This window comes from Scyliorhinus canicula, chromosome 18 (assembly GCF_902713615.1).
Source record: "Scyliorhinus canicula chromosome 18, sScyCan1.1, whole genome shotgun sequence".
In the NCBI taxonomy this organism is placed as follows: Eukaryota; Metazoa; Chordata; class Chondrichthyes; order Carcharhiniformes; family Scyliorhinidae; genus Scyliorhinus; species Scyliorhinus canicula.
In genome coordinates this window covers 12,452,688-12,478,589 of record NC_052163.1, presented here as the reverse complement: position 1 = coordinate 12,478,589, position 25,902 = coordinate 12,452,688, and the positions used below count along the sequence as shown (strand labels likewise).

Below are 25,902 nucleotides of genomic sequence, written 5' to 3'. Positions count from 1 at the left end.
TCGCCCACTACGTCAAAGCCCGAAATCTGCCTTTCTCCCCCGAGGAGGTAAAAGCCATCACCAGGGATTGCCCGATCTATGCGGAGTGCAAACCGCACTTCTATAGACCAGACAAGGCCCAACTGGTAAAGGCCTCCCGGCCCATTGAATGCCTCGCGATCGATTTCAAAGGGCCACTCCCCTCGACCAATCGGAATGTGTACTTCCTAAACGTCATAGATGAATTCTCCCGCTTCCCCTTTGCTATCCCATGCCCCGATATGACCTCCCACACAGTCATTAGGGCCCTGCACAGCATCTTCACCCTGTTCGGGTTCCCCAGCTATGTGCACAGCGACAGGGGTTCGTCCTTTATGAGCGACGAGCTGCGTCAGTACCTGCCAGCTACAACCCCAGGGGGAACGGGCAGGTGGAGAGGGAGAACGCAACGGTCTGGAAGACCGTCCTACTGACCATCCGGTCCAGGAATCTCCTGACCTCCCATTGGCAGGAGGTCCTCCCCGACGCGCTCCATGCTATTAGGTCCCTCCTATGTACAGCCACAAACCAGATCCCTCACGAGCGGCTATTTGTTTTTTCCAGGGGCACTACCATGGGGGTTTCGCTCCCAGCATGGTTGAAGACACTGGGCCCGGTTCCCCTCCGGAAGCACGTCCGGACCCTCAAAACTGACCCACTCGTGGAGAGAGTGCCCCTACTCCTCTCGAACCCCCAATACGCGTTCATCGAATACCCTGATGGCCGTCAGGACACTGTTTCCCTCCGGGACCTGGCGCCTGCAGGATCCAACTCCAACACTACTACCGCCGAGGTACCCGTCACACTACACCCAACCCAACCCCCCCGCGCCCGGCGCCCCCACGCCTGCAGGTCCACTGCCCGCGCTCCGCGCCCCCGCGCCTATGGGTTTCCAGCGCTCCCCGTCACCAGTCGAACCAGCCGGGTATGAAGCTCGGACCGAATCACCCCTGGAGTCCGCCATGGTACCCTCGTCGACTGTCACCACCCAGCCACCAGAAGAGGCTGCAACCCCGGCGCTTCGTCGATCTCAGAGGACGACCCGACCGTCGGACCGACTCAATTTGTGGACCCATCACCCCCGCCTGACTTGATTTTATTACAGGGGGTGAATGTGGTGAATCACAATCCTAGTAATTCACACTGTGTTACATTGTATGTGTTGTGTCTATGTAAGCTCGCTATACGAGCAGTTGCGCGGCTCTTCCCATAGGAGGAGATGAGGAGTTTGTACTGGGCTCCACCCTTGGCTCCGCCCATGGTTCTGCCCATGGCTCCTCCCACTAACTGGAAGTATAAAGATCTGCAGTTGTGAGCCTGCTGCCAGTTTATCTCGTCGCAGGCAGGCTCAGTTGTAAGACTATTAAAACCACTGTTCATTTCCAACCACGTGTCTTGTGAATTGATGGTCACATCAGTGGCCAATCCACCCACCCTGCACATCTTTGGGTTGTGGAGGCGAGACATGAGGAGAATGTGGAAACTCCACACGGTCAGTGACCCGGGGCCGGGATCAAACCCGGGTCCTCGACGCTGTGACATGTGAACATATGTGTTACACAACTGGTACACCATCAAATCTACCTGGACCACATCAAGTACTATTGATCCCTGCTATCTTCGACTAAAAGTTTTTGCTATTCCAGGATAATTCTGGAATGCAAAGATAATGCTCAGTTTTTTAACAGCTACTATCTCCTTACCCCCTGTCCCCTCTTCACCCCACTTTCCCATGGATAACAAATGTGAGGAACGTATGTCTCTAACAACGTCTTTATCACCAAGTTATATTTATGTAGCACCTTTACCGCACTGAAAGGTCGCAAGATGCTGCGCAGGAACATTATAAAACAAAGTATGACATCAGGCCACAAAGGGGATATTAGGTCAGACAACCAAAACCTAGATCAAAGAAGTATTTTTTAAGGAGGGTCTTAAAAGAGGAAAGTGAAGTGCAGTGGCGGTGAGGTCCAAATTACCTAATTGCACGTCTTTCGGGACTTGTGGGAGGAAACCGGAGCACCTGGAGGAAACCCACGCAGACACAGGGAGAACGTGCAGACTCCACACAGACAGTGACCCAAGCCGGGAATTGAACCAGGGAATATTTGGAATATTGTGAACAGTTTTGGGCCCTGTATCTAAGGAAGGATATGCAGGCCTTGGAGGGGGTCCAAAGGAGATTCACAAGAATGATCCCAGGAATGAGAGTTTTGTCATATGAGGAGCTGTTGAGGACATTGTACTCAATAAAGTTTAGAAGGATGGGGGGGGGGATCTTATTGAAAATTACAGAATACTGAGAGGCCATGAAAGAGTGGACGTGGAGAGGATGTTTGCACTAGTAGGAGAGACGGGAACAGTGGGAATGTTCTTGAAATAACTCCGTTCAAAAGCACAATGCAAATATTCTTTTAGGGCAGCACGGTGGTGCAGTGGTTAGCACTTATGCCTCATGCGCTGAGGTCCCAGGTTTGATCCCTGCCCTCGGTCACTGTCCGTGTGGAGTTTGCACATTCTCCCCGTGTTTGCATGGGTTTCGCCCCCACAACCCAAAGATGTGCAGGGTAGGTGGATTGGCCATGTTAAATTGCCCCTTAATTGGAAAAAGTGAATTGGGTATTCTAAATTAAAAAATAAGAGACGAGAACTCGAGGACATAGCCTCAGACTGAAGGGATGACACTTTAAAACAAGTAAGAAGTCTTACAACACCAGGTTAAAGTCCAACAGGTTTGTTTCAAACACGAGCTTTCGGAGCACGGCTCCTTCTTCAGGTGAATGGAAAGGCTTGTTCCAGAAATGTTTATATAGACACAGTCAGAGATGCCCCGGAATGCGAGCACCTGCAGGCAATCAAATCATCAAAGATGCAGAGAGAGAGGTAACTCCAGGTTAAAGAGGTGTGAATTGTCCCAAGCCAGTTCAGTCGGTAGGCCTCTGCAAGTCCAGGCTTGTTGGTGGGGGCCGAATGTAATGCGACATGAATCCCAGATCCCGGTTGAGTCCGCATTCATGCGTGCGGAACTTAGCTATAAGTTTTTGCTCAGCAATTTTGCGTTGTCGCGTCTCCTGAAGGCCTCCTTGTAGAATGCTGACCCGGAGATCAGAGGCTGAATGTCCTTGACTGCTGAAGTGTTCCCCAACTGGAAGGGAACAGTCCTGCCTGTTGATAGTCGCACGATGCCCGTTTATTCGTTGTCGCAGTGTCTGCATGGTCTCGCCAATGTACCACGCTTCGGGACATCCTTTCCTGCAGCGTATGAGGTAGACTACATTGGTCGAGTCGCACGAGTATGCGCCGCGTACCTGGTGGGTGGTGTTTCCACGTGTAATGGTGGTGTCCATGTCGATGATCTGGCATGTCTTGCAGAGATTACCCTGGCAGGGTTTTGTGGTGTTGGGGTTGCTGTTCTGAAGGCTGGGTAATTTGCTGCAAACAATGGTTTGTTTGAGGTTGCGCGGTTGTTTGAAGGCCAGTAGTGGGGGTGTGGGGATGACCTTGGCAAGATGTCCATCCTCACTGATGATGTGTTGGAGGCTGCGAAGAAGATGTCGTAGTTTCTCCGCCCCAGGAAAGTACTGGACGACGAAGGGTACTCTGTCAGTGGTGTCCCGTGTTTGTCTTCTGAGGAGGTCGGTGCGGTTTTTTTGCTGTGGCGCGGTGGAACTGTCGATCAATGAGTCGAGCGCCATATCCCGTTCGTACGAGGGCATCTTTCAGCATCTGTAGGTGTCTGTTGCGCTTCTCCTTGTCTGAGCAGATCCTGTGTATACGGAGGGCTTGTCCATAGGGGATGGCTTCTTTAATGTGTTTCGGGTGAAAGCTGGAGAAGTGGAGCATCGTGAGATTATCTGTGGGCTTGCGGTAAAGCGAGGTGCTGAGGTGACCGTCCTTGATGGATACGAGTGTGTCCAAGAATGGAACTGAATTTGGAGAATAGTCCATGGTGAGTTTGATGGTGGGATGGAACTTATTGATGTCATCGTGTAGTCGTTTCAGTGATGTCTCGCCGTGGGTCCAAAGGAAAAAAATGTCATCGATGTATCTGGTGTATAGCATCGGTTGAAAGTCCTGTGTGGTGAGGAAGTCCTGTTCAAACTTGTGCATGAAGATGTTGGCATATTGAGGTGCAAATTTGGTCCCCATGGCTGTTCCGTGCGTCTGGATGAAGAATTTGTTGTCGAAGGTGAAGACGTTGTGGTCTAGAATGAAACGGATGAGTTGCAGAATTGCGTCTGGAGATTGGCAGTTGTCGGTGTTGAGGACTGAGGCTGTTGCAGCAATGCCGTCGTCATGGGGGATGCTGGTGTAGAGTGCCGAGACATCCATTGTGACGAGGAATGTTCCTGGTTCAACTGGTCCATGGGTGCTGAGTTTCTGTAGGAAGTCCGTCGTGTCGCGACAGAAGCTGGGTGTACCTTGTACGATGGGTTTCAAGATGCCCTCGATGTGGCCAGAGAGGTTCTCACACAGGGTCCCATTGCCTGAAACGATAGGACGGCCTGGTGTGTTGGCCTTGTGTATTTTCGGGAGGCAGTAGAGATCTCCAATGCGGGGATTACGTGGGATGAGAGCACGTAGGGTGTTCTGAAGGTCTGGATCCCACTACTGGCCTTCAAACAACCGCGCAACCTCAAACAAACCATTGTTTGCAGCAAATTACCCAGCCTTCAGAACAGCAACCCCAACACCACAAAACCCTGCCAGGGTAATCTCTGCAAGACATGCCAGATCATCGACATGGACACCACCATTACACGTGGAAACACCACCCACCAGGTACGCGGCGCATACTCGTGCGACTCGACCAATGTAGTCTACCTCATACGCTGCAGGAAAGGATGTCCCGAAGCGTGGTACATTGGCGAGACCATGCAGACACTGCGACAACGAATAAACGGGCATCGTGCGACTATCAACAGGCAGGACTGTTCCCTTCCAGTTGGGGAACACTTCAGCAGTCAAGGACATTCAGCCTCTGATCTCCGGGTCAGCATTCTACAAGGAGGCCTTCAGGAGACGCGACAACGCAAAATTGCTGAGCAAAAACTTATAGCTAAGTTCCGCACGCATGAATGCGGACTCAACCGGGATCTGGGATTCATGTCGCATTACATTCGGCCCCCACCAACAAGCCTGGACTTGCAGAGGCCTACCGACTGAACTGGCTTGGGACAATTCACACCTCTTTAACCTGGAGTTACCTCTCTCTCTGCATCTTTGATGATTTGATTGCCTGCAGGTGCTCGCATTCCGGGGCATCTCTGACTGTGTCTATATAAACATTTCTGGAACAAGCCTTTCCATTCACCTGAAGAAGGAGCCGTGCTCCGAAAGCTCGTGTTTGAAACAAACCTGTTGGACTTTAACCTGGTGTTGTAAGACTTCTTACTGTGCTCACTCCAGTCCAACGCCGGCATCTCCACATCACTTTAAAACAAAGATGAGGAGGAATTTCTTCAGCCAGAGGGTAGTGCATCTGTGGAACTCATTGCCGCAGAAGGCTGTGGAGGCCAAATCACTGAGTATCTTTTAAGACAGAGATATATATGTTCTTGATTAATAAGGGAATCAGGAACATATCAGTCATGATCGAATTGTGGAGAAGCCTCGATGGGCCAAATGGCCGAATTCTGCTCCTTTATCTTATGGTCGTATGGGCTTGAAACAAAAACAGAAAATACTGGGCAATCTCAGCAGGTCTGACAGCATCTTTGGAGAGAGGAGAGCTGACGTTGAGTCTGGATGACTTGTCCCTTTGACCAAGTCATCCAGACCCAAAACGTTAGCTCCCTTCTCTCTCCACAGATGCCGTCAGAAAGATTGTCCACTACTTCATGTTTTTGTTTCAGATTCCAGCATCCGCAGTAATTTGCTTTTGTCTTACGGGCCTGGGTTGTTTTCTCTGGAGCAGAGCAGACTGAGGGGGGGGGGGGGGGGCGACCTGATTGAGGTGTTCAAGATTATGAGGGGCATGGGCAGGGTGGATAAGGAGCAGCAGTTCCCCTTAGTTGAAGTCATGAGGCAGCACTAGTTCAAGGTGAGGGGCAAGGAGATTTGGGGGAGTAAAAACCTATTTCACCCAGAAGGTGGTGACGGTCTGTGACGCACCGCCTGGGAGGGTGGTAGAGTTGGGACGCCTCACCGCCTTTAAAAAGTACCTCGACGAGCAGTTGGCACGTCATGACATTCAAGGGTATGGGCCCAGTGCTGGTAAATGGGATTAGATGGGCAGGTCAGGTGTTTGTCACCTGTCGGTGTGCAGACTGGATGGGCTGAAGGGCCTCCTGTACGAAGACATTGTCACTGCTGACGTCTGGGTTCATTGCACTGATTGGCTGTGTCTGCATTGAAGGCAGTGATTGGCTGTGCAGGGCTCTATCGTGCTGATTGGCTGAGTCAGAACGCTGTGATTGGCTGTGGAGAGCCCTATCGCGCTGATTGGCTGAGTCGTAACGCCGTGATTGGTTGTGCAGAGCCCTATCGCGCTGATTGGCTGAGTGGGAATGCCGTCATTGGCTGTGCAGGGCCCCATCGCACCGATTGGCTAGGCTGGGTTGGTGGCGCTGATTGGGCGGGGCCTTGCGGGGAGGGGCGGAGCCTCGCGCGCGCGCCGTTGACGGACTGCGTGACGTGCGCGTGGCCGGCGGAGACCGCGAGGGGCGATGGCGGCCGCGGTGACGGTACTAGCGCCGAATGGGAGGCGGCAACAGGTGAAGGTGGCGGCGAGCACCCCGCTGCTCCAGGTGAGAGAGGCGGCCCCGCAGCGAACCACACACTCGCCCCCATCGGCAAGCCGGACTGGGCAGGAGGCTCCACTGGCTGGCAAGCCGGCCGGGCCTTGGCACCTGGAGGCTGGCAGTTGGCAGTGCCCCTCACTGAGGGCAGGGGCTGCCGGGCTGCAGAGCTCACTGACCATCAGCCCCCCCCCCCCCCCCCCCCCCATGGTCACCATCAGCCCCCTCCTCCCCTATGGTCATCACAATCAGCCCCCCACCCCCATGGTCACCATCACCCCCCTCCCCTATGGTCACAATCAGCCCCCCCTCATGGTCACCATCACCCCCCTCCCCCATGGTCACAATCAGCCCCCTCCTCCCCTATGGTCACCATCAGCCCCCCACCCCCATGGTCACCATCACCCCCCCCCCCCATGGTCACCATCAACCCCCCTCCCCCCCCCCCCCCCCATGGTCACCATCAGCCCCCCCCTCCCCCATGGTCACCATCACCCCCCTCCCCCATGGTCACCATCAGCCCCCCCCCCCATGGTCACCATCAGCCCCCCCCCCCATGGTCACCATCAGCCCCCCCCCCCCCCATGGTCACCATCAGCCCCCCCCCCCCCATGGTCACCATCACCCCCCCCATGGTCACCATCACCCCCCCCCATGGTCACCATCACCCCCCCATGGTCACCATCACCCCCCCCCCCATGGTCACCATCACCCCCCCCATGGTCACCATCACCCCCCCATGGTCACCATCACCCCCCCCCCCATGGTCACCATCACCCCCCCCCCCCCCCCCCCCCCCCCCCCATGGCCACCATCAGTATCCTCCGCACCCATGGTCACCATCAGTATCCTCCTCACTCATGGTCACCATCAACCCCCTCATCCCCCATGGTCACCATCAGCCCCCTCATCCCCCATGGTCACCATCAGCCTCCTCATCCCCCATGGTCACCATCAATATCTGTGTGTGTGTGGGTGATATTTTCCTGGTTGGTTGCACACTTTTTTAACTATCTGTCTATTCAAGATTGCAATGCAGCTCTTTCCAAAATAAAATACCTTGCCAGCCTTGCAAAAGAAATGACATGCTCTCACGAAACATCCTACTCAGTTTACATGAAATTGGCTTGCGAGCTGCCTACCCCATGAATTTAAAATTGGTTAACCTCCTCCCCCGGCCCTGGGTCACAGTCCGTGTGGGGTTTGCACGTTCTCTACTGTGTCCACGTGGGTCTCACCCCCCCCACAACACAAAATGATGTGCAGGGTAGGTGGTGAGCTGGTCACGCTAAATTGCCCCTTAATTGGTGGGGGGGGAAGCATTGGACACTTTAAATTTATGTAACTAGAAATAACCTGAGGCCCGCCACGGGCAAGAATGCAAGGGTGAGAAGGTCATGAATAATGATGTACGGGGATTGAACCCACGCTGCTGGCCTCGCTGTGCTTCGCGAACCAGCTGTCTGGCCAAGTGAGACCCACTGGGATAACATGCAAACTTCACACGGACAGATTTAGGGCCGGGATCGAACCTGGGTCCTTGGTGCCGTGATGCAGAAGTGCTAGCCACTGCGCCACCTTGTCGCCCCTAACATTTCGGATCTAAATGATCCATCTACTTTTATTGAGGTAGAGTTCTGTGTCCACTCCATTCTCATGATGGGCAGGTGACCTTGTTGCCAATTTTGAATAAATTTTCGTTTTCGAAGCAAACCCAAAAGAGAGAATAAAAAAGATCTTCTATTTATAGTGCCTTTTATGTGCTCAAAACATTCCCAAGCACTTTCATGACCGATGAATTAACCTTTGAAGTGTGATTCCTTTTGTAGACAAACACGACAGCCAATTTGCACGCAGCATTGTACCACAAACACCATGAAAGGGTTGACCAGTTAGATCCTTTGGTGGTGTTGGTTGAGCAGGAATGTTGGTTAGCCCACAGAGAACTCCCTACTCTTCTGGAAGAAGTGTTTGGCTTTTAAAAAAAACACGCACGTTATTCAGAGCAACCAGATGGGGTCTCAGTTTAACATTTTGCCTATTTACTCTAGGGTAGAAACATGGGAACAGAAGTAGGCCATACAGCTACTTGATTGAGCCTGTCCTGTCATTCAGTTAGATCACGGCTGACCTGTATTTTAACTCTGCCTTGAAGCCCTTGTTCCACAACCCTGAATGTGCATACCTCCCAAACCTAGAACTCAGTTTTGAAATTTTCAATTGATCCTCCGTCTCAATGGCTTTCCAGGGAGAAAATTTCAAATTTTCATTATTTTTTGTGTGAAGAAATACTTCTGATATCACCCCTGAATAGTCTCGCTCTAATTTTATGGTTGCGCCCCCTTGTTCTGAACGCTCCCACCAGAAGAAATAGATTTTATCTACCCTTCCATCTTGATGGGCCAAAAGGCCTCCTCCTGTGCTGTAATGACTTTAGAAATCCTTTAAGGGTGGCACGGTGGCGCAGTGGGTTAGCCATGCAGCCTCACGGCACCGAGGTCCCAGGTTCGATCTGGCTCTGGGTCACTGTCCGTGTGGAGTTTGCACATTCTCCCTGTGTTTGCGTGGGTTTCGCCCCACAACCTAAAGATGTCCAGGCTATTAGGATTGGCCAAGCTAAATTGCCCCTTGATTGGAAAAAATGAATTAGGTACTCTAAATTTATAAAACAAAAAAGAAATCCTTTAATCATCTTTGATCACCTCAACTAAATCATGTCATAACTATATATAATCCCACTGTCCATGCGGAGTTTGCACATTCTCCCTGTGTCTTTTTTTAAACTTTCTTTCCCCCTAATTTTAGAGTGCCTAATTCATTTTTCCAATTCAGAGCCAATTTAGCGTGGCCAATTCACCTCTGGGGAAACTCCCAGAATCTGGCACATCATAATTGAAGGTTCTTCTGTTTTTCTGCCTCTGTAGATAGTTCAGGCAGTGCCCTATTTGTACCCCCACTTCACCAACACTCCGACTCCCTCCCTCCCCACCACCCTCCTTTCCCCTCTCTCCCCACCACCTCCCTTTCTTTCCCTTCTGTTGGTACAGAGGCGAGGGTATCTGGTCTCTCCAGCGCAAAGTTTAGTGCTTGTACCATTTGTCTTTTGTAGAAACGTGTTTTGAACTGTTTTAATAATCAGAGTATCCACACCCCCTCCCCGTACATTGATACTGAGGGAAGGATATCCTGTTTCTCCAACTCAAAATGAATGTTTGTACCATTTGGCCTTGTACATATTTTTTTACTGTTGTAATAAAAAGATATGGCCAATCCACCTACCCTGCACATCTTTTGGGTTGTGGGGGCGAAACCCACGAAAACACGGGGAGAATGTGAAAACTCCACACAGTGTCACAGAACCGGGATCGAACCTGGGACCTCAGTGCCATGAGGCAGCAGTGCTAACCAGTGCGCCACCCTGCTGCCCTTTCTCCCCGCGCCTGCGTGCGTCTCACCCCCACAAACCCAAAGATGTGCAGGACAGGTAGAGTGCCCCTTAATTGAATCATAGAAATTACAGTGCAAAAGGAGGCCATTCGCCCCATTGAGTCTGTACCGGCCTTAAACCCATACCTCCACCCTATCCACGTAACCCAGTTACCCTTTTGGACACTAAGGGGCAGTTTAGCATGGCCAATCCACCTAACCTGCACATCTTTGGACTGTGGGAGGAAACTGGAGCACCCGGAGAAAACCCACAGACAGCCACCCAAGGCCGGAATTGAACCCGGGGCCCTGGAGCTGTGAGGCAGCAGTGCTAACCACTGTGCCACCGTGTCGCCCACAGAAAAGAAATGAATTGGGTACTCTAAATTTATAAAAAAGAACTATATATAATCCCTTAATGCAGAATATTATTTGCTAATGTCCTGGAGTGGGGGCTTGAGTTCTTGCCAACTGCAGCTGAGGGGTGAGCACTGACACATTTAAAAGAACTAAGAACTCATCACTCTTTATGTGCCACACTTTAGATTCTGTAAATGTTTTAAAAAATAAATTTAGAGTACCCAATTATTTTTTTTTCCTATTTTTTTGTAGGGGCAATTTAGCGTGGCCAATCCACCTAACCTGCACATCTTTGGATTGTGGGGGTGAGACCCACACAGACATGGGGAGAATGTGCAAACTCCACACAGACAGTGACCGGATTCTGTAAATGTTGATAACTCTTATCTGTTAGGTGTAATAAATTGTAGCAAAGCTTGAGAATGTCAAATTTATTATGGGCTCCACTACTGGATAGCAGTTGGAGATTGAATGAAATGTCATTACCCGCTGAGTGTTCACTTGATATGGAGTGAGAGCTACAATACTAGATGGAAATTGGAATAAAATAAATTTAACTCCGCTCCCTGTTTACAGTTTGGAATTCTTTTTTATAGCCCACTCAAAAAATTACTGAGCAATCTGGTCCAAAATTGCTTTTTGGTTAAAAATGTGAAAACATGGACACTAACCCTAGATTATCCAAATAACCGCTGTCGGGATTGATGAGCTGTGTTGCTCAGTTTGAAGCAAGTGCTGCTTAAGGTGTAGTCTTGATTGTTTGAGGAAAAAAAGCACCAAAATTATACACTCTTGTGCTGCTGCTATTAAATTGGATATTTTAAAAAGGTGGCTCCCAAATGTTTGTGCGGCTGACCAATGCAAGCATTGACCTATTTCTGGTGGAATTCTGAAGAAATGACAGTTAAAAGTCTTTTGTGTTCAGAGCAAGGGGACAGAACCATAAAATTACAGCTCGACTATTCAGGGTGATGTCAGAAACCTTCACGCAGAAAGTATTGGAAATCTGAAATTCTGTTCCCCCACAAAACAGAAAAAATAGAAGGAAAAAAAGAGCCGAGAGCTGAATTGTTCAATCTTTATGGCAACAGCATTCATTATGTCTATGGTACATGCAAGAAGGATTTTCCCAATGGTGGGGATGTCACAGTGGCACAATCTTGAGGACAAGTGATAGATGATTTAGGATAGAGTTGAGGAGAAATGTCTTCACCCAGAGTTTGGTAGCCTGTGGAATTCGTTACCACAGGAAGTAGATGAGGCCAAAACATTGTATGTTTCCAAGAAGCATTTACATATAGCATTTGGGGCGAAGGGGCTCAAAGGATATGGGAGAGCGGAAAAGGAGGGAATAGGGTTAGAGGATCAGCCATGAATGGTGGAGGGCAGCACAGTGGCGCAATGGGTTAGCCCTGTAGCCTCACGGCGCCGAGGTCCCAGGTTCGATCCCAGCCCTGGGTCACTGTCCGTGTGGAGTTTGCACACTCTCCCAGTGTCTGCGTGGGTTTCACCCCCATAACCCAAAGATGTGCAGGGAGGGTAGGTGGAATGGCCATGCTAAATTGCCCCTTAATTGGAAAATAATTAATTGGATACCCTAAATTTAAAAAAAAGCCATGAATGGCGGAGTAGGCTCAAAGGGCCTTCTATTTTCTATGTTTCTATCTCTAACTTCACACACACACTTTGGTTTGCCATTTAATGGAATTCATTTGTGGATATCTGCAGTGTTGTGATTTGGATAAAGTTGACACTGAGCTGAGTTTTGATTTGAATCCTAAATATATCACTCGTGCTAAAATTAAAAAAGGAAAATTTCCTCCTTAATTTTCATCTGACTTGGCCACTGAAGAGATTCTTTTTGTGAAGCATGTTTTATTCTTACAGCCGAAGAAATCTATCTTTCCAAAGTAAACTGATTGTTATTTGTCTTTTTTCTATTTATTAGGTTTTAGAAGAGGTGTGTAGGAAACAAAAATTGAATCCTGAAGAATATGATCTCAAGTAAGCCAGGTTTATGTTGTTTGCCGATATCTTGGAAAGCACATGTTCTGGGAAGGATGTCACTAACCTGCTTCTGCATTTATTCATTGACTTTTCTGTTGTAATAGTTGCCGAGCATCTCTCCTGATTTGGGACTGCCCAAATCAAAAGCTTTGTGAGAGTCATGAATAAATCTACGTCGGGGTGGAGAAAATGGGCTACATTCTGACATCTGTCACCTGATGCAAATCACTGCCTCCACTTGTGACTTAAAAAAAATTGTTGAGTAACCTTTTCACAACGAATGCTACATATTTGCAAAATAATTATAGCTAAGTCTTTCCTTGGTGTAAATTACAAGTGGATCAAATGTTTGTTTTCAATAAATTTAGAATACCCAATTCTGTTTTTGCAATTAATAATTGGGTACTCTAAATTTATTTTTAAAAACAAAATGTATCATTTAAAATTGTCCGGCCTTTATGGTTTAAATTCTTGGGCATATTTAAAAAAAAAAGGCTTGTTCCTTGAGTGCTGTGATGGGCGGCACGATAGCACAGTGGTTAGCTCTGTTGCTCCACCCGGGCAGCATGGTGGCGCAGTGGTTAGCACTGCAGTCTCATGGCGCCGAGGTCCCAGGTTCGATCCCGGCTCGGGTCACTGTCCGTGTGGAGTTTGCACATTCTCCCTGTGTTTGCGTGGGTTTCGCCCCCACAACCCAAAAGATGTGCAGGGTAGGTGGATTGGCCATGTTAAATTGCCCCTTAATTGGAAAAAATGAATTGGGTAATCTAAATTTATATATTTAAAAAAAAAGCTCTGTTGCTTCACAGAGCCGCTTGGATTACTGTCTGTGTGGAGCTCTGCCGTTCTCCCTGTGTCTGCATGGGTTTCCTCTGGCGCCCCGGTTTCCTCCCACAAGTCTCGAAAGACGTGCTTGTGATGTGAATTGGACATTCTGAATTCTCCCTCTGTGTACCCGAACAGGTGCCGGAATATGGCGACTAGGGGGTTTCACCCCCACAACCCAAAGATGTACAAGGTAGGTGGATTGGCCACGGTAAAATTGCTCCTTGGAAAAAATGAATTGGGTACAACAAACAACTATATTGTATCACTTAGAACCTTTATTCTGGCCTAAAAGGTCTTTAAAATATACTTTACGTTAACATTAATTTTTTTGGGCAGCACGGTGTCCTGGTGGTTAGCACAACCGCCTCACGGCGCTGAGGTCCCAGGTTCGATCCTGGCTCTGGGTCACTGTCCGTGTGGAGTTTGCACATTCTCCCCGTGTCTGCGTGGGTTTCGCCCCCACAACCCAAAAATGTGCAGAGTAGGTGGATTGGTCACGCTAAATTGCCCCTTAATTGGCAAAAAAAATAATTGGGTACTCTAAATTAAAAAAAAAACATAAATTTTTTTGCTTTTGCAAAAATTGTAAGCAGACCGCTGTGTGGCACTATCATCGTGCGAAATGTTAAAGCTTTCAAACACCTCTAACAACTCAGGATGGGGCATCCATGAGGGTCTTGGGCCATCAGAAGAAGAAGAATTGCATTCAACTGCAATCTGTTACCCCATGGTCTGGCATGTTCCACACTCTGCCATTATGGTCAAGGCAGGGAATCAACCCTGATTCAATGAAGTGTGCAGGAGGGCATGCCAGGAGCAGCACCAGGCATACCTAAAATTGAGGTGTCAACCTGGTGAAGCCACAACACAGGACCACTGGCATGCCAAACATTGTGAGCGGCATGCAATAGACAAAGGATCAGATCTAAGTTCTGGAGTCCCGTTGCATCCAGTTGTGAATCGTGGTGGACGATTCTTAAAAGAAGTATCTGGAGGTGCATGTTCCACAAATATTCCCATTGTTACTGATGGGGAGCCCAATACATTAATGCAAGAGCGAAGGCTGAAGCATTTGCAACCAACTTCAGCCAAAAGTACTGAGTGGGTGATCCAATTTGGCCTCCTCCTGAGATCCCCAGGATCACCGATATATCAGTCCAGCTGATATCAAGAAGTGGCTGATACTGATACTGCAAAGGCTATGGGCCCTGACAATCCTCTGGTGATAGTACTCAGGGCTTATGCTCCAGAGCTACCTAAGCACCGAGCCAAGCTGTTCCATTACAGCTACAACATTGGCATCTACCGGTAATGAGGAAAATTGTCTCTATGTGTCCTGTCCATAACAATCCAAGAACAATTCAACCCGGTCCATTATCACCCCATCAGTTATCAATCATCAGCAAAATGATGGAAGGTGTAATCAACAACCCTATCAAGTGTAATTTACTCAGAAATAATCTGTTGCCAGGCACTCGTTTTGGATTCATCCAGGGCCACTCATGTCCTGAAGTCATTACAACCGTGGTCCAAACATGGACAAAAGAGCTAAAATCAAGAGGTGCAGTACGAGGGACTGTTTTGATATGAAAGCAACATTTGACCGAGTGCGACATGAAGGACCCCGAGCAAAGCTGGAATCAATGGCATTCCGCGGGAAAACTCTCCACTCGTGGAGTCATACTTTGCAAAAACAAAGATGATGGTAATTGTTGGAGGTCAACCATCTCAGCCCTGAGACATTGTAACAGGATTTCCTCAGTATAGTGTCCTAGGCCCAACCCTCTTCAACTGCTTCTTCAATGACCTTCCCTTCATCATAAAGTTAGATTTGGGGATGTTTGCTGCACGTTCTGTACCATTCATAATGCTTTGGATACAGAAGCAGTTCATGTTCTTATGCAGCAAGACCTGGACAACATTTGGGTTGATACACGACAAATAAGATTAATACCACAGAAGTGCCAGGCAATGATCCCCTCCAACAAAAGAGAATCTAACCATCTCATCTTGACATTCAGAGGCATTGCTATTGCTAAATCCCTCACTTGCAACATTCTGGGGGTTAGCATTGAAACAAAATTTGACCAGCCGCATAAATACTGGGCTACAAGTGCAGGTAAGAGGCTGTCTAAAATCTACGAGGCACAAGTTAGGTGTGCAATGGAATACCCACCACTTGCTTGGATGAGTGCAGCTCCAACAACACTCAAGCTCAACACCACCCAGAATGAAGCCCTCTTGATTGGCACCCATTCACCGCCTTAAACATTCACTCCCTCCACCACCGACTAACAGTGACAGCAGCCTCCAAAATGTACCACAGGAACTCACCAAAGCTACTTTGACAGAACCTTCCAAACCCACAGGCCTCTATCACCTAGAAGGAAAAGGGCAGAAAATGCATGGGAACACCACCACCTACCACACCATCATGACTTGGAAATATCTTGCCGTTCCTTCAAAGCCGCTGGGTCAAAATCCTGGAATTCCACCCCCCAAATGCAAACAGCACTGTTGGGTGTACCGACACCACATGGACTGAAGTGGTTCAAAATGGCAGCTCACCACCTCCTCGAGGGCAATTTGGGATGGGCAATGAATGCTATCCTAGTTAATGATACCCACATCCTCTGAAAGAATAAAAAAGGATTGATGAAACCCTTGTAAATTGATGTGGTTCGCTGTTGGAATTTATTTCACTGACCATTTTTGATGTGGATAAAACTATGTAATGGGATATTGTGACATGCAGAGACAGCAAAAAAGATCTCTTCAATTTGTACTCCTCTAATAAACATAGAACAAGGTTCCAGGAGACCAAGAAATGTATTCTGAATGACAGCAAATCCTCATTTATCTTTTATTGGCTATGACATTTTTGTACCGGAAGGAGTGCCTTCTGTTTGTGGTCGATCCAGCAGTATTTGTTAAATGAGGATCCTTCTTTCTGATATAGAGTTTTGTTGCAGGAACAATGCAAAACTTGGTTGAAATGACTTTGCAGTGATAGCAATCTGATAGTTGTTTTAACCGGCTAACAATGTGACTTTCAATTCGAACAGACTGCCCGGAGCCATACCTGATGTTAGTAGAACGTACCCAGTTTCATGAAGTGTCCCTATGCGCACACAAACAAAGGCACATAGAACAAGTCATCAGGTCCATTCAACCTGTCTCATGCAATTGTGAAACCTTGTACATCACAATATATAAACTCCCCATCTCACCCGAAACCATTTGCATGCCTAGCCTATGCTAATGTCTACCTTGGAGCTCTTCACTGATTGCTCAAAACTGCAGAAGGAATGAGGACAATGTGTTCTCTTTCCAGAATTGTTTCTAATGTCGGCTAGGATCAAGCCCAAGATGAGGTGCAAGACATTTCTTGTCAGCTTTGATTCTTGTGACAACCATGAATTGGATTTGATTTGAATGTGAATTGATTTTAGGAGAGGGATTAAAGGCTTGCCCTGTCCACTCCTCAACTCTGCATTGGCTTTGTAATTTTAAGAATGAACAAAATGTAACTGACTAATACCCCATACCCAACCTCGTCTAACTCACCCAACGGTTAGATTTCTTCATATTAGGGGCAGCACGGTAGCGCAGTGGTTAGCATTGCCGAGGTCCCAGGTTCAATCCCGGCTCTGGGTCACTGTCCCTGTGGAGCTTGAACATTCTCCCCGTGCTTTTCGTGGGTTTCGCCCCCACAACCCAAAGATGTGCAAGGTAATTGGAAAAAATGAATTGGGTATTTCAAAATTTAAAAAGGAAAGAAAGAAAATTATAAAAAAAAAGAAAGAATGAAAAAATAATTAAGTTAAAACAAAGGATAAGAGTGATAGTAGTTCTAAATGGCAGTTGAATGTTCACTATCATACCCCTCAAGCAATATCTTTGTTATATTACTTGCTGCAAAAGGTTATTCGAAATTTAACTTTAAACATATTAGTATGTATGATCACTTGTAGACTTTTAGGATAAATATTTCATCCCACACCACCATGACAATGAAGTGTAATGGGAATCCAAAAGAAAGTCTCTTGAATTTTTGGGGTGTATAAGGTTTGAATGTTGTGTATTGAAATGTAACAGAAATCAACTATTGATGGTTGGTTGATTGTAGGTTCCAGAGAACAGTTTTGGATTTGTCACAGCAGTGGCGGTTTGCCAATGTCCCTAACAATGCCAAGTTGGAGATGGTTGCAGCTGTACGTCAGCATGCTGGAGCAGAGAGTAAGGTAGGTTTACAGATCAATTTGCTAATCTTGTGTTTAAATTCAATATCATTCATGATCAGCACTGCAAAGTACTGTAATTAGGTTCCTTTTTAATATCAGCTTTGAAATAGTTGCTGCTGGTCCATTTTGCTGTTTCTTGACATGGAAGTGTTATTTTAAATGTTGCATGTGGAATGGAGATGGCTCACTCATTTTTAAATGTTTTAACTTTTTACGTTGAGTGGATAATTTAAAAACAAGTCTTCAGCAAATGTTTGTGTTCATCAAGATAAGCAGTGTTAGTTCCATTGAATGGAGGACCTCTTCATGTAACCTAGGTTGGCAATAAAAGCTTGGATATAATATGGTTTGGTGCAAAAGTGAAGTTCTAGGTTGCCAGGCCCAATAATGTGCCTGAAAATCAACCTCCATAAAATACCATGAGGTGGACATGCTGGCGTTGGACTGGGGTGAGCACAGTAAGAAGTCTTACAACGGCAGATTAAAGTCCAACAGGTTTGTTTTGAACGACTAGCTTTTAGAGCACAGCTCCTGCCTCAGGCGAATGAAGAGATGGGTTCCAGCAACATGCCTCCACCACATATGTTTCTGGAATCCACCTCTTCATTCACCTGAGGAAGGAGCTGCGCTCCGAAAGCTAGTGATTGAAAACAAACCTGTTGGACTTTAACCTGGTGTTGTGAGACTTTTTACATAAAAGGCCAGGGTGACCTCTTTTCCAGCTTGAGCCATCTTCTATTTTGTTTTGTCTCGATCATTTGTAGCAGCTGACAAAGGAGAAATATTGATTGATCTTTATTGTACAAGGAAGATGCCTGGTATTTGAACTGTGAGGCAGAGAGCTATAGTATCGCCAAAAAAGTCAATATTTGCAGCTTATTATTGCTATTCTACTTTGGCAAATGTTTTTATATAGTAAAACTAACTCGTAAAACAGGATCTGCTAATCTTCCCTTTTTTCTGGAATACTAAGTGATTAGAAAAATACTTATAAAGAGTGAGGAAAGGTCCTGTTAGTTCTTGAATGCAGAAGACGCAAACCATAGTTATCTAGACCGCAGAGACATTCGCTTTCAGAGACATTTTAAAAGTTAGTTTTTGATGCCATAGAACCGTAGAAAAGTTACAGCACAGGAGGAGGCCATTTGGCCCATCTTGTCCATGCCAGCCCAAGGACACCCAGGTGCCCTTTCTGATCCCACCTTCCTGCACCTGGTCCACAGCCCTGTAGTTTGCAGCACCCAGGGTCTCTGTCTCCACCACCAGCTCGGACAGCGAATTCCAGACTCCCCCTACCCTCTGCATAAAAATGATCTTCCTCCTGTCTCGTCTACACCGTCTGCCACGTATCTTGAATCTATGCCCCGTGGTTCTAGAATTCTCCACCAAGGGAAACAATTTTATCCTGTCCACTCTAACTCTTCCGCTCATAATTTTGTACACCTCAACTAAGTCACCACTCTGCCGCCTTTGTTCAAGGAAAATAACCCCAACCTATCCACTCTCTCTTCATAGCTTGTTCCGAGCCCTGGCAACATTCTGGTAAACCTCTTCTGCACTCTCTGCAGAGCAATTACATCCTTTCTGTAATGTGGTGACCAGAATTGCCTCACCACTGTTATATACAATTCAAATATTATATCCTTACTTTTATATTCTATACCTCCGCCAATGAAGGAGATTATTCCTTATTCTTTCTTTATGACCGTTTCCACTTGAACTGATGCCTTTAGGGACCTGTGTATTAGTATGTAAAGATCTCTCACTTCATCTACCCCTCTTAGCATCTTCCCATTTATTGTGTATGCCCTATAACTGTTTGACCTCCCTAAATGCATGACCTCACACTTCTATGTTAATTTCCACCCATCTATATCATTTTGGAGATTATAGCCATCCTCTACACTGTCCACCACTCGGCCAATCTTTGTGCCATCTGCAAATTTAAAAGTTTGTTTCCGTTTCTTCAGATGGCGGAGTTGTCTAATCACCATTTGATCGCAAGTAAATTTTGGTCACTCCCTTTGTAAGCTGGCTTTGAATTGTGGGTCCTGTATTAAACTGTGTCTGTTTTAAACTACTGGTGGGCAGCACGTGTAGCCACCTGGGGTGGCCATGTCCCGATTCCAAAATGGACAATCGCAAAGAGTACAGGGAAAAATGGACAGCACTAGAAAAACTAGCTGGTACAAGGTTTCCTGTGGATTGGAACTTGCAGAGCCCAGACAGAACTGAAACTACAAGCCATTAGCATAGTAATGAGCTATCTCCGGGGACAAAAAGAAACATTTAAAGAATCGGTACCAGGAATCGGCGCCAGTGGAGACTAAAACAAAGGCAGGCCAACGGTTACCTAGGGCCCGCCCAGCGATCGGGGAACGACCCCGTTATTGGAGAGAATCGATACAAACGATTGGGACATGGTCCAATTAACTGGGACAAGTCCAGGGTCTGCCCAGAAGGGCGCGAAACCCTTTGGGCTATAAAACAGAGTCCCCAAGGTCAGAACGGTTTCTCGGAAGAACTCTTGAGAACTCTTGAACTTCACCTTGGCATTTGGCTCTCAGCGACGAGAGCCCGCCAAGCACCAGCCAAGTAAGTCTAAGGTCAACGCACGCTACGAGATAGACGCTCCCAACTACTATTCTATACCAATTCGAAGCCAGCAGTATCAGAACGGCCATTGTTCCTCTGACTGAGTGGGCGCCCGAAGCTAAGCATAGGCTTTTAGTAGTAGTTGTAGTTTAGTAAGTAGGAGTTTGTGCATGAGTAATAATTGACAGTGTGTGTAAATAAATGTGCATTGATTTCAAACTTATTAACTGGTGTGTCGAGTAATTGATCAGTATTCAGTTTTGAACCTTGTGGTGGTATCAAAAAGATACCTGGCGACTCTTGAGCAAAGGTAATTACAACAGAGCAAATTAAGGAAAGCATAACGAGCAACACACGGTAGCACAATGGTTAGCACAGTTGCTTCACAGCTCCAGGGTGCCAGGTTCGATTCCCGTCTTGGGTCACTGTCTGTGTGGAGTCTGCACGTTCTCCCCGTGTGTGCATGGGTTTCCTCTGGGTGCTCCAGTTTCCTCCCATAGTCCAAAGATGTGCAGGGTAGGTGGATTGGCCATGCTAAATTGCCCTTTGTATTCAAAAAGGGTAGGTGGGGTTACTGGGTTATGGGTATAAAGGGGATAGGGTGAAGGTGTGGGGCTTAAGTGGGGTGCTCTTTCCAAGGGCCAGTGCAGACTCGATGGGCTGAATGGCCTCCTTCCGCACTGTAAATTCTATGATACTAAGTTCCCTCAACTTAATGGGAAGAGGATAGTGATATTGGTTGTGATGTCGGTTCTCAGGAAAAAGGAACAGTATTAGGCCATTCTGTCCATCAAACCCGTTCTGTTTACCTTGATAGCCTTTCCCTATAAAAATCTTTTCAATCTTGGAAATTCCAGTTGACTCTGCTCCCGCAGCCTTTTTGATTGAGTTTCTTTCAGGTTCCCATTATCCGGAGTGTTGGAAAAGTACTTCCCGTTCTCATTCCGAAATAACAGCTGTAATTTTAGGGTTATGCCTTCTGGATTCTGATTCACCCCACCAGAAGAAATGTTTCTGTATCTATAAGAATTCCTTTATTATTTTAAATACTCATATTCTGACTTTGGAGCATGTCAGGGACAGACGCCAGTCCTAGCTTTTGACATAATGAGTGAAACTCGCCCTTTGCAACTACAACGTGCAGCTGAGAGAGGAAGATAGTGGTTCTAAGACTTGTTATGGATGGATTCCAAGGGCAGCACGGTGGCGCAGTGGGTAAACCCTGCAGCCTCACGGCGCCGAGGTCCCGGCTCTGGGTCACTGTCCGTGTGGAGTTTGCACATTCTCCCCGTGTCTGCGTGGGTTTTGCCCCCACAACCCAAAAAGATGTGCAGGCTAGGTGGATTGGCCACGCTAAATTGCCCCTTAATTGGAAAAAATGAATTGGGTACTCTAAATTTATATAAAAAAAAAGAAAAATGGATGGATTCCAGAATCGGTTTGTAAAATGCATTGTTAAATCCCTATGTATGGCCTCCAAAAAAAACCAATAGAAAGTCAGGATACAATATTGTGCGGGCTCAGCTTATTAAATAATTTGTGTATCAAGGATATGCATGTTAAAATAAAACGGCATGGCTTTAACACAAAAAAAATTGCAGGCTTGTTTTCTTCAAATTGTCTACTTTTTACATTTTACTAAAATGTGGTGGAAGATGTAAAAGGGTCGTCTAGATATACTGCTGCAGACTTGAGTATGCAAAAATACAGTTACGGCTTAGCAACTGAATAATATTTCATGAATAGCTTGCAGAATGAGCCTGGCATAGGGGAAAAAGAACTTATTTCCCTTGGGCATTGTTTTTCTTCAAATTAAAGTATCCTTAACATGATGATAGGTTCAGCAGAATAGGCATGCTGGAAAAGGAAGAAAAACACAAACGGATAATAATGACCCTTTTGATAAAGACGCCTTGACAGATGCAGCATTAGTGCCTCCGCCACCCCCCCCCCCCCCCCCCCCCCCAAAACAAACCAACACTTTCACAACAAGGCCTGCCCATCATCTTTACAGAACATCTGCTTCTGACCCAATCCACTAGAAATAAATGGAAGATTGTAATATCAGACATTGCATATCTGAGTGGAAATTTGGTGTGGAGAAGATTGGTTGATTTTACATTTGTTTTACATTTTCTTTATTTGTCACCATCTAATAAAGCCTACTTCAGGAGTATTATCAGAATAATCACATTTTATAACATTTTAGAGTACCCAATTCATTTTTTCCAATTAAGGGGCAATTTAGCATGGCCAATCCACCTAGCTTGCACATTTTTGTGTTGTGGGGGCGAAACCCACGCAAACACGGGGAGAATGTGCAAACTCCACAGTGACCCAGAGCCGGGATCGAACCTGGGACCTCGTGAGGCCGCAGTGCTAACCCACTGCGCCACCGTGCTTCCCAGCATAATCACATTTTGGCAACAAGGTTAGTAAAGGTCTCCCACTTCTGCAAAGATTAAATAGTTTGCTTGATCAATGTGATGTGGGTACTCCATATTCCAGCCTTGCAGTGCTTTTGACTGAAGTCTGATTTAGATTGGCCCACAAGGTACCAATCAAGCAAGTGGATTTTGAGTGCATTTAATAATTTTTTTTCCACTGACATGTAACAGTAAACAGCTACTAATTCTTTAGAGGTAGATTTTCTAAATACAAATGTTAAATACTGCGGTTTCTGGAACTCTGAAGTAAAAACAAAAATGCTGGAAATATTCAGGTCAGGCAGAACCTACATAGAGAGAAACGTTGTTAATGTTTCAGATCAATAACCTTTCTTCAGAACTCGATCAAAGCTCATTGACCTGAAGTGCTAGTTAGCCTTTTGCTCAAATGTGCTCAGAAAATTAAAGTTGTGAAAACTTTGGTGAATGTACTCTGTACAAGGCCAGCGCGCTACAAACATTTACTTATTGGAAATGCCACTCTCAAATCAAATTTGGGAGTAGGATTTAGAGATGGAACAATTATTTCTAGTTGTGTTGGAAAGTACAAGAGAGAATCTAACCATCGCCCCTGGACATTCAATGGCATTACATTGCTGAATCCCCCACAATCAACATCCTGGGGGTTGCCATTGATCAGAAACTGAATAGGACTAGCCACATTAATACTGTGGCTGCCAGGGCAGATCAAATGCTAGGAATGCTACGGCAAGTAACTCACCTCCTGAACCCCTAAAGCCTGTCCACCATGTACAGGGCACAAGTCAGGAGTGTAATGGAATACTTGCCACTTGCCTGGATCCAACAGCTCCAACAACACTCCAAAAGTTCGATACCATCCAGGACAAAGCAGCCTGCTTGATTGCTCCCCTTCCACAAACATTCAGTCCCTCCCCCACCGACGAACAGTGGCAGCCATGTGCACCGTCTAAAAGATGCATTGCAGTAACTCACCAAGGTTCCTTCGACAACACCTTTCAAACACACGACCACTACCATCTAGAAGGACAAGAACATGAGATACCTGGGAACCCCACCACCTGGAAGTTCCCCACCAGGTCACTCACCATCCTGATTTGGAATTGTAACGCCTCTCCTTGACTGTCGCTGGGGCAACATCCTGGAACTCCCTCCCCAACAGTACAGTGGATGTACCTGCACCTTTAGGATTGCAGAGGTTCAAGAAGGCAACTCACCACCACCTTCTGAATGGCAACTAGGGATGGGCAATAAATGCTGACCTAACCAGAGACGCCCTCATCCTGTAAATGAATAAAAATAAAAGAAGCCTGCAAATTGCACGTGTCATATCAAGTGGGCTGGTAATTGTAATGAAGTAAGCTGAAAGAAAATCTCACATTTTCCCAGAACATGAAATTGTTTGTAAGAATGAGAGATTCAAAGGGAGGACTAACATGGTTTTAAAGGATCTGGTTTAACTGTCATGGAGGGATTGGAGAATAATAATATGGATTTAATTTTCACACCCCTGATATAAAGTGAAAAAAGACTGCAGAAGAACGAGAGGGAAGGAAAATTGTGGTTGGCACCACATCAGTACGGGTGGAGGGGTGTTGGACATACTCCAAAACAAGTCACGCCCAACTGTTCAGAGTGACCATCCTCATCCCAGAAAAACAAAATTGTTCCATGCCTCTATTGCATTTGTTCGTAGCCCCTTTCAGCAAATAGGCTTTGTTGACGGAAGCAAGAAAGCTTTGTCCAAATCAAGCCACTTGCTAAAATAATTTTCTATAGAGTTTACAAAAAATCCAAACTTATGGATGGTCATGAGCAATCATTTGCAGCTTCTTTCTCAATTGCAGTTTGGTGCCAATCATTACCAAGACTGCACATGAGGTCAGTGAGTATCATTGTAGCACTGATGCCAGTTGGTGCAGTCTCCACTGAAGTGGTGCCCTATCATTCATTGCATTGTCTGGTGACATAATACCATTCAAAGCAAAATATAGCTGGAGAAGGAATCACCAAATGTTCTGAAGCCAGTGTTGGCCAAGGACAGAGTGGGGATTTACAAGTTACAACTCCTTTGGGTTGATTTTGGTTTTCAGAGCTCAAATAACTGGGCGCCAGGTTAACATAGTCATGCTTTCCCTCATCTTTCTCCCTAGTCCCACAGTAATTCCCCCTTCAAATATTTATCCAGCCCTCTTTTGAAAGTTGCGATTGAATCTGCTTTTACCACCCATTCGGCAATCCATTCCACAACTCGCTGCATAATTTTAAAAAGTCTTCTCTCTCACCATCTCAACCACAAGCCACTGAATCTGAGTGGAACCCCAGTGAAAAATCATCTCCAAGGGGCGTCTTGACAAATACATGAATAGGATGGGAATAGAGGGATACGGACCCAGGAAGTGTAGAAGATATTAGTTTAGACGGGCAGCATGGTCGGCACAGGCTTGGAGGGCCGAAGGGCCTGTTCCTGTGCTGTACTTTTCTTTGTCCTTTGTCCACAGAAATATAGGCAAGAGCACTGTTTACATATAGCAAAATACATTCGGTTAAAGCGTTCCTATTTATCTCCGGTTTTGAACAGCAACAGCAGTTTTATTCAAAACTTCTTAAACCCATCCTGTATTCTAGAATCTTGGGAGGGATTCAAATGACAACTTTGTCTCAACCAATTAGAACTGAGTGTTTCAACTATGACGCAATTTCCTTTACGAGCCAATCCAAGTGAGAAGCTGCTTTTCAGAGAAGAGGGGGATAGGCAGGTTCTGGGGAGCCATTGATATTCTCTTTTCGCAGGCCGTGGTGTGCTGAACCTAGCTCAGAAAAGCATTATTTGGGGCATAAAAAGGAGCAGTAGTCGCAAAACTGGAAATTGTTCGAAGCCGGAGCCAGATCCAAGAGGCAGCCAGGAGTTCTTGAAGAGCCCAACAGCGTTTCACCAATTGCAGTCCTTGGGTTGAGCCAGCGTTACTTGGAAGGTGGGCTCTGTCCTTCCCAATCGCAACTACTAATTTGGTGGCAGGATAACAATGAGAAAATTGGGTAACTAGATATATCATAAGCAGTTGATTCTGTTGCTGCAGTAATTAAAACCTGTGAAATTGCAGATTCGACTCTGGTTTGTCTTGTCAGTCCCATCGTTCATGCACAATGATAATGATTCACAGGGCAACATGCTGCTGGTGGCTTATCTTGGACCTCCTAAACCATGGCATAATTACAAAGACTATTTTACACAACCCCCTCCCTCCCCACTGATCA

At 46.6% G+C, this 25,902-nt stretch overlaps 1 protein-coding gene across 1 annotated transcript in view; it reads left to right on the top strand.

Moving 5' to 3' along the window:
* The first annotated feature begins 6,635 nt into the window (after positions 1-6,635).
* aspscr1 (ASPSCR1 tether for SLC2A4, UBX domain containing) overlaps positions 6,636-25,902 on the top strand; it is a 235,646-nt gene continuing 216,379 nt past the window's right edge. The window contains exons 1-3 of the mRNA XM_038778314.1: positions 6,636-6,767; positions 12,493-12,548; positions 17,509-17,623. Coding sequence (XP_038634242.1) covers positions 6,687-6,767; positions 12,493-12,548; positions 17,509-17,623 — 252 coding nt within the window. The 5' untranslated portion in view covers positions 6,636-6,686. The remainder of the gene's footprint in view (positions 6,768-12,492; positions 12,549-17,508; positions 17,624-25,902) is intronic.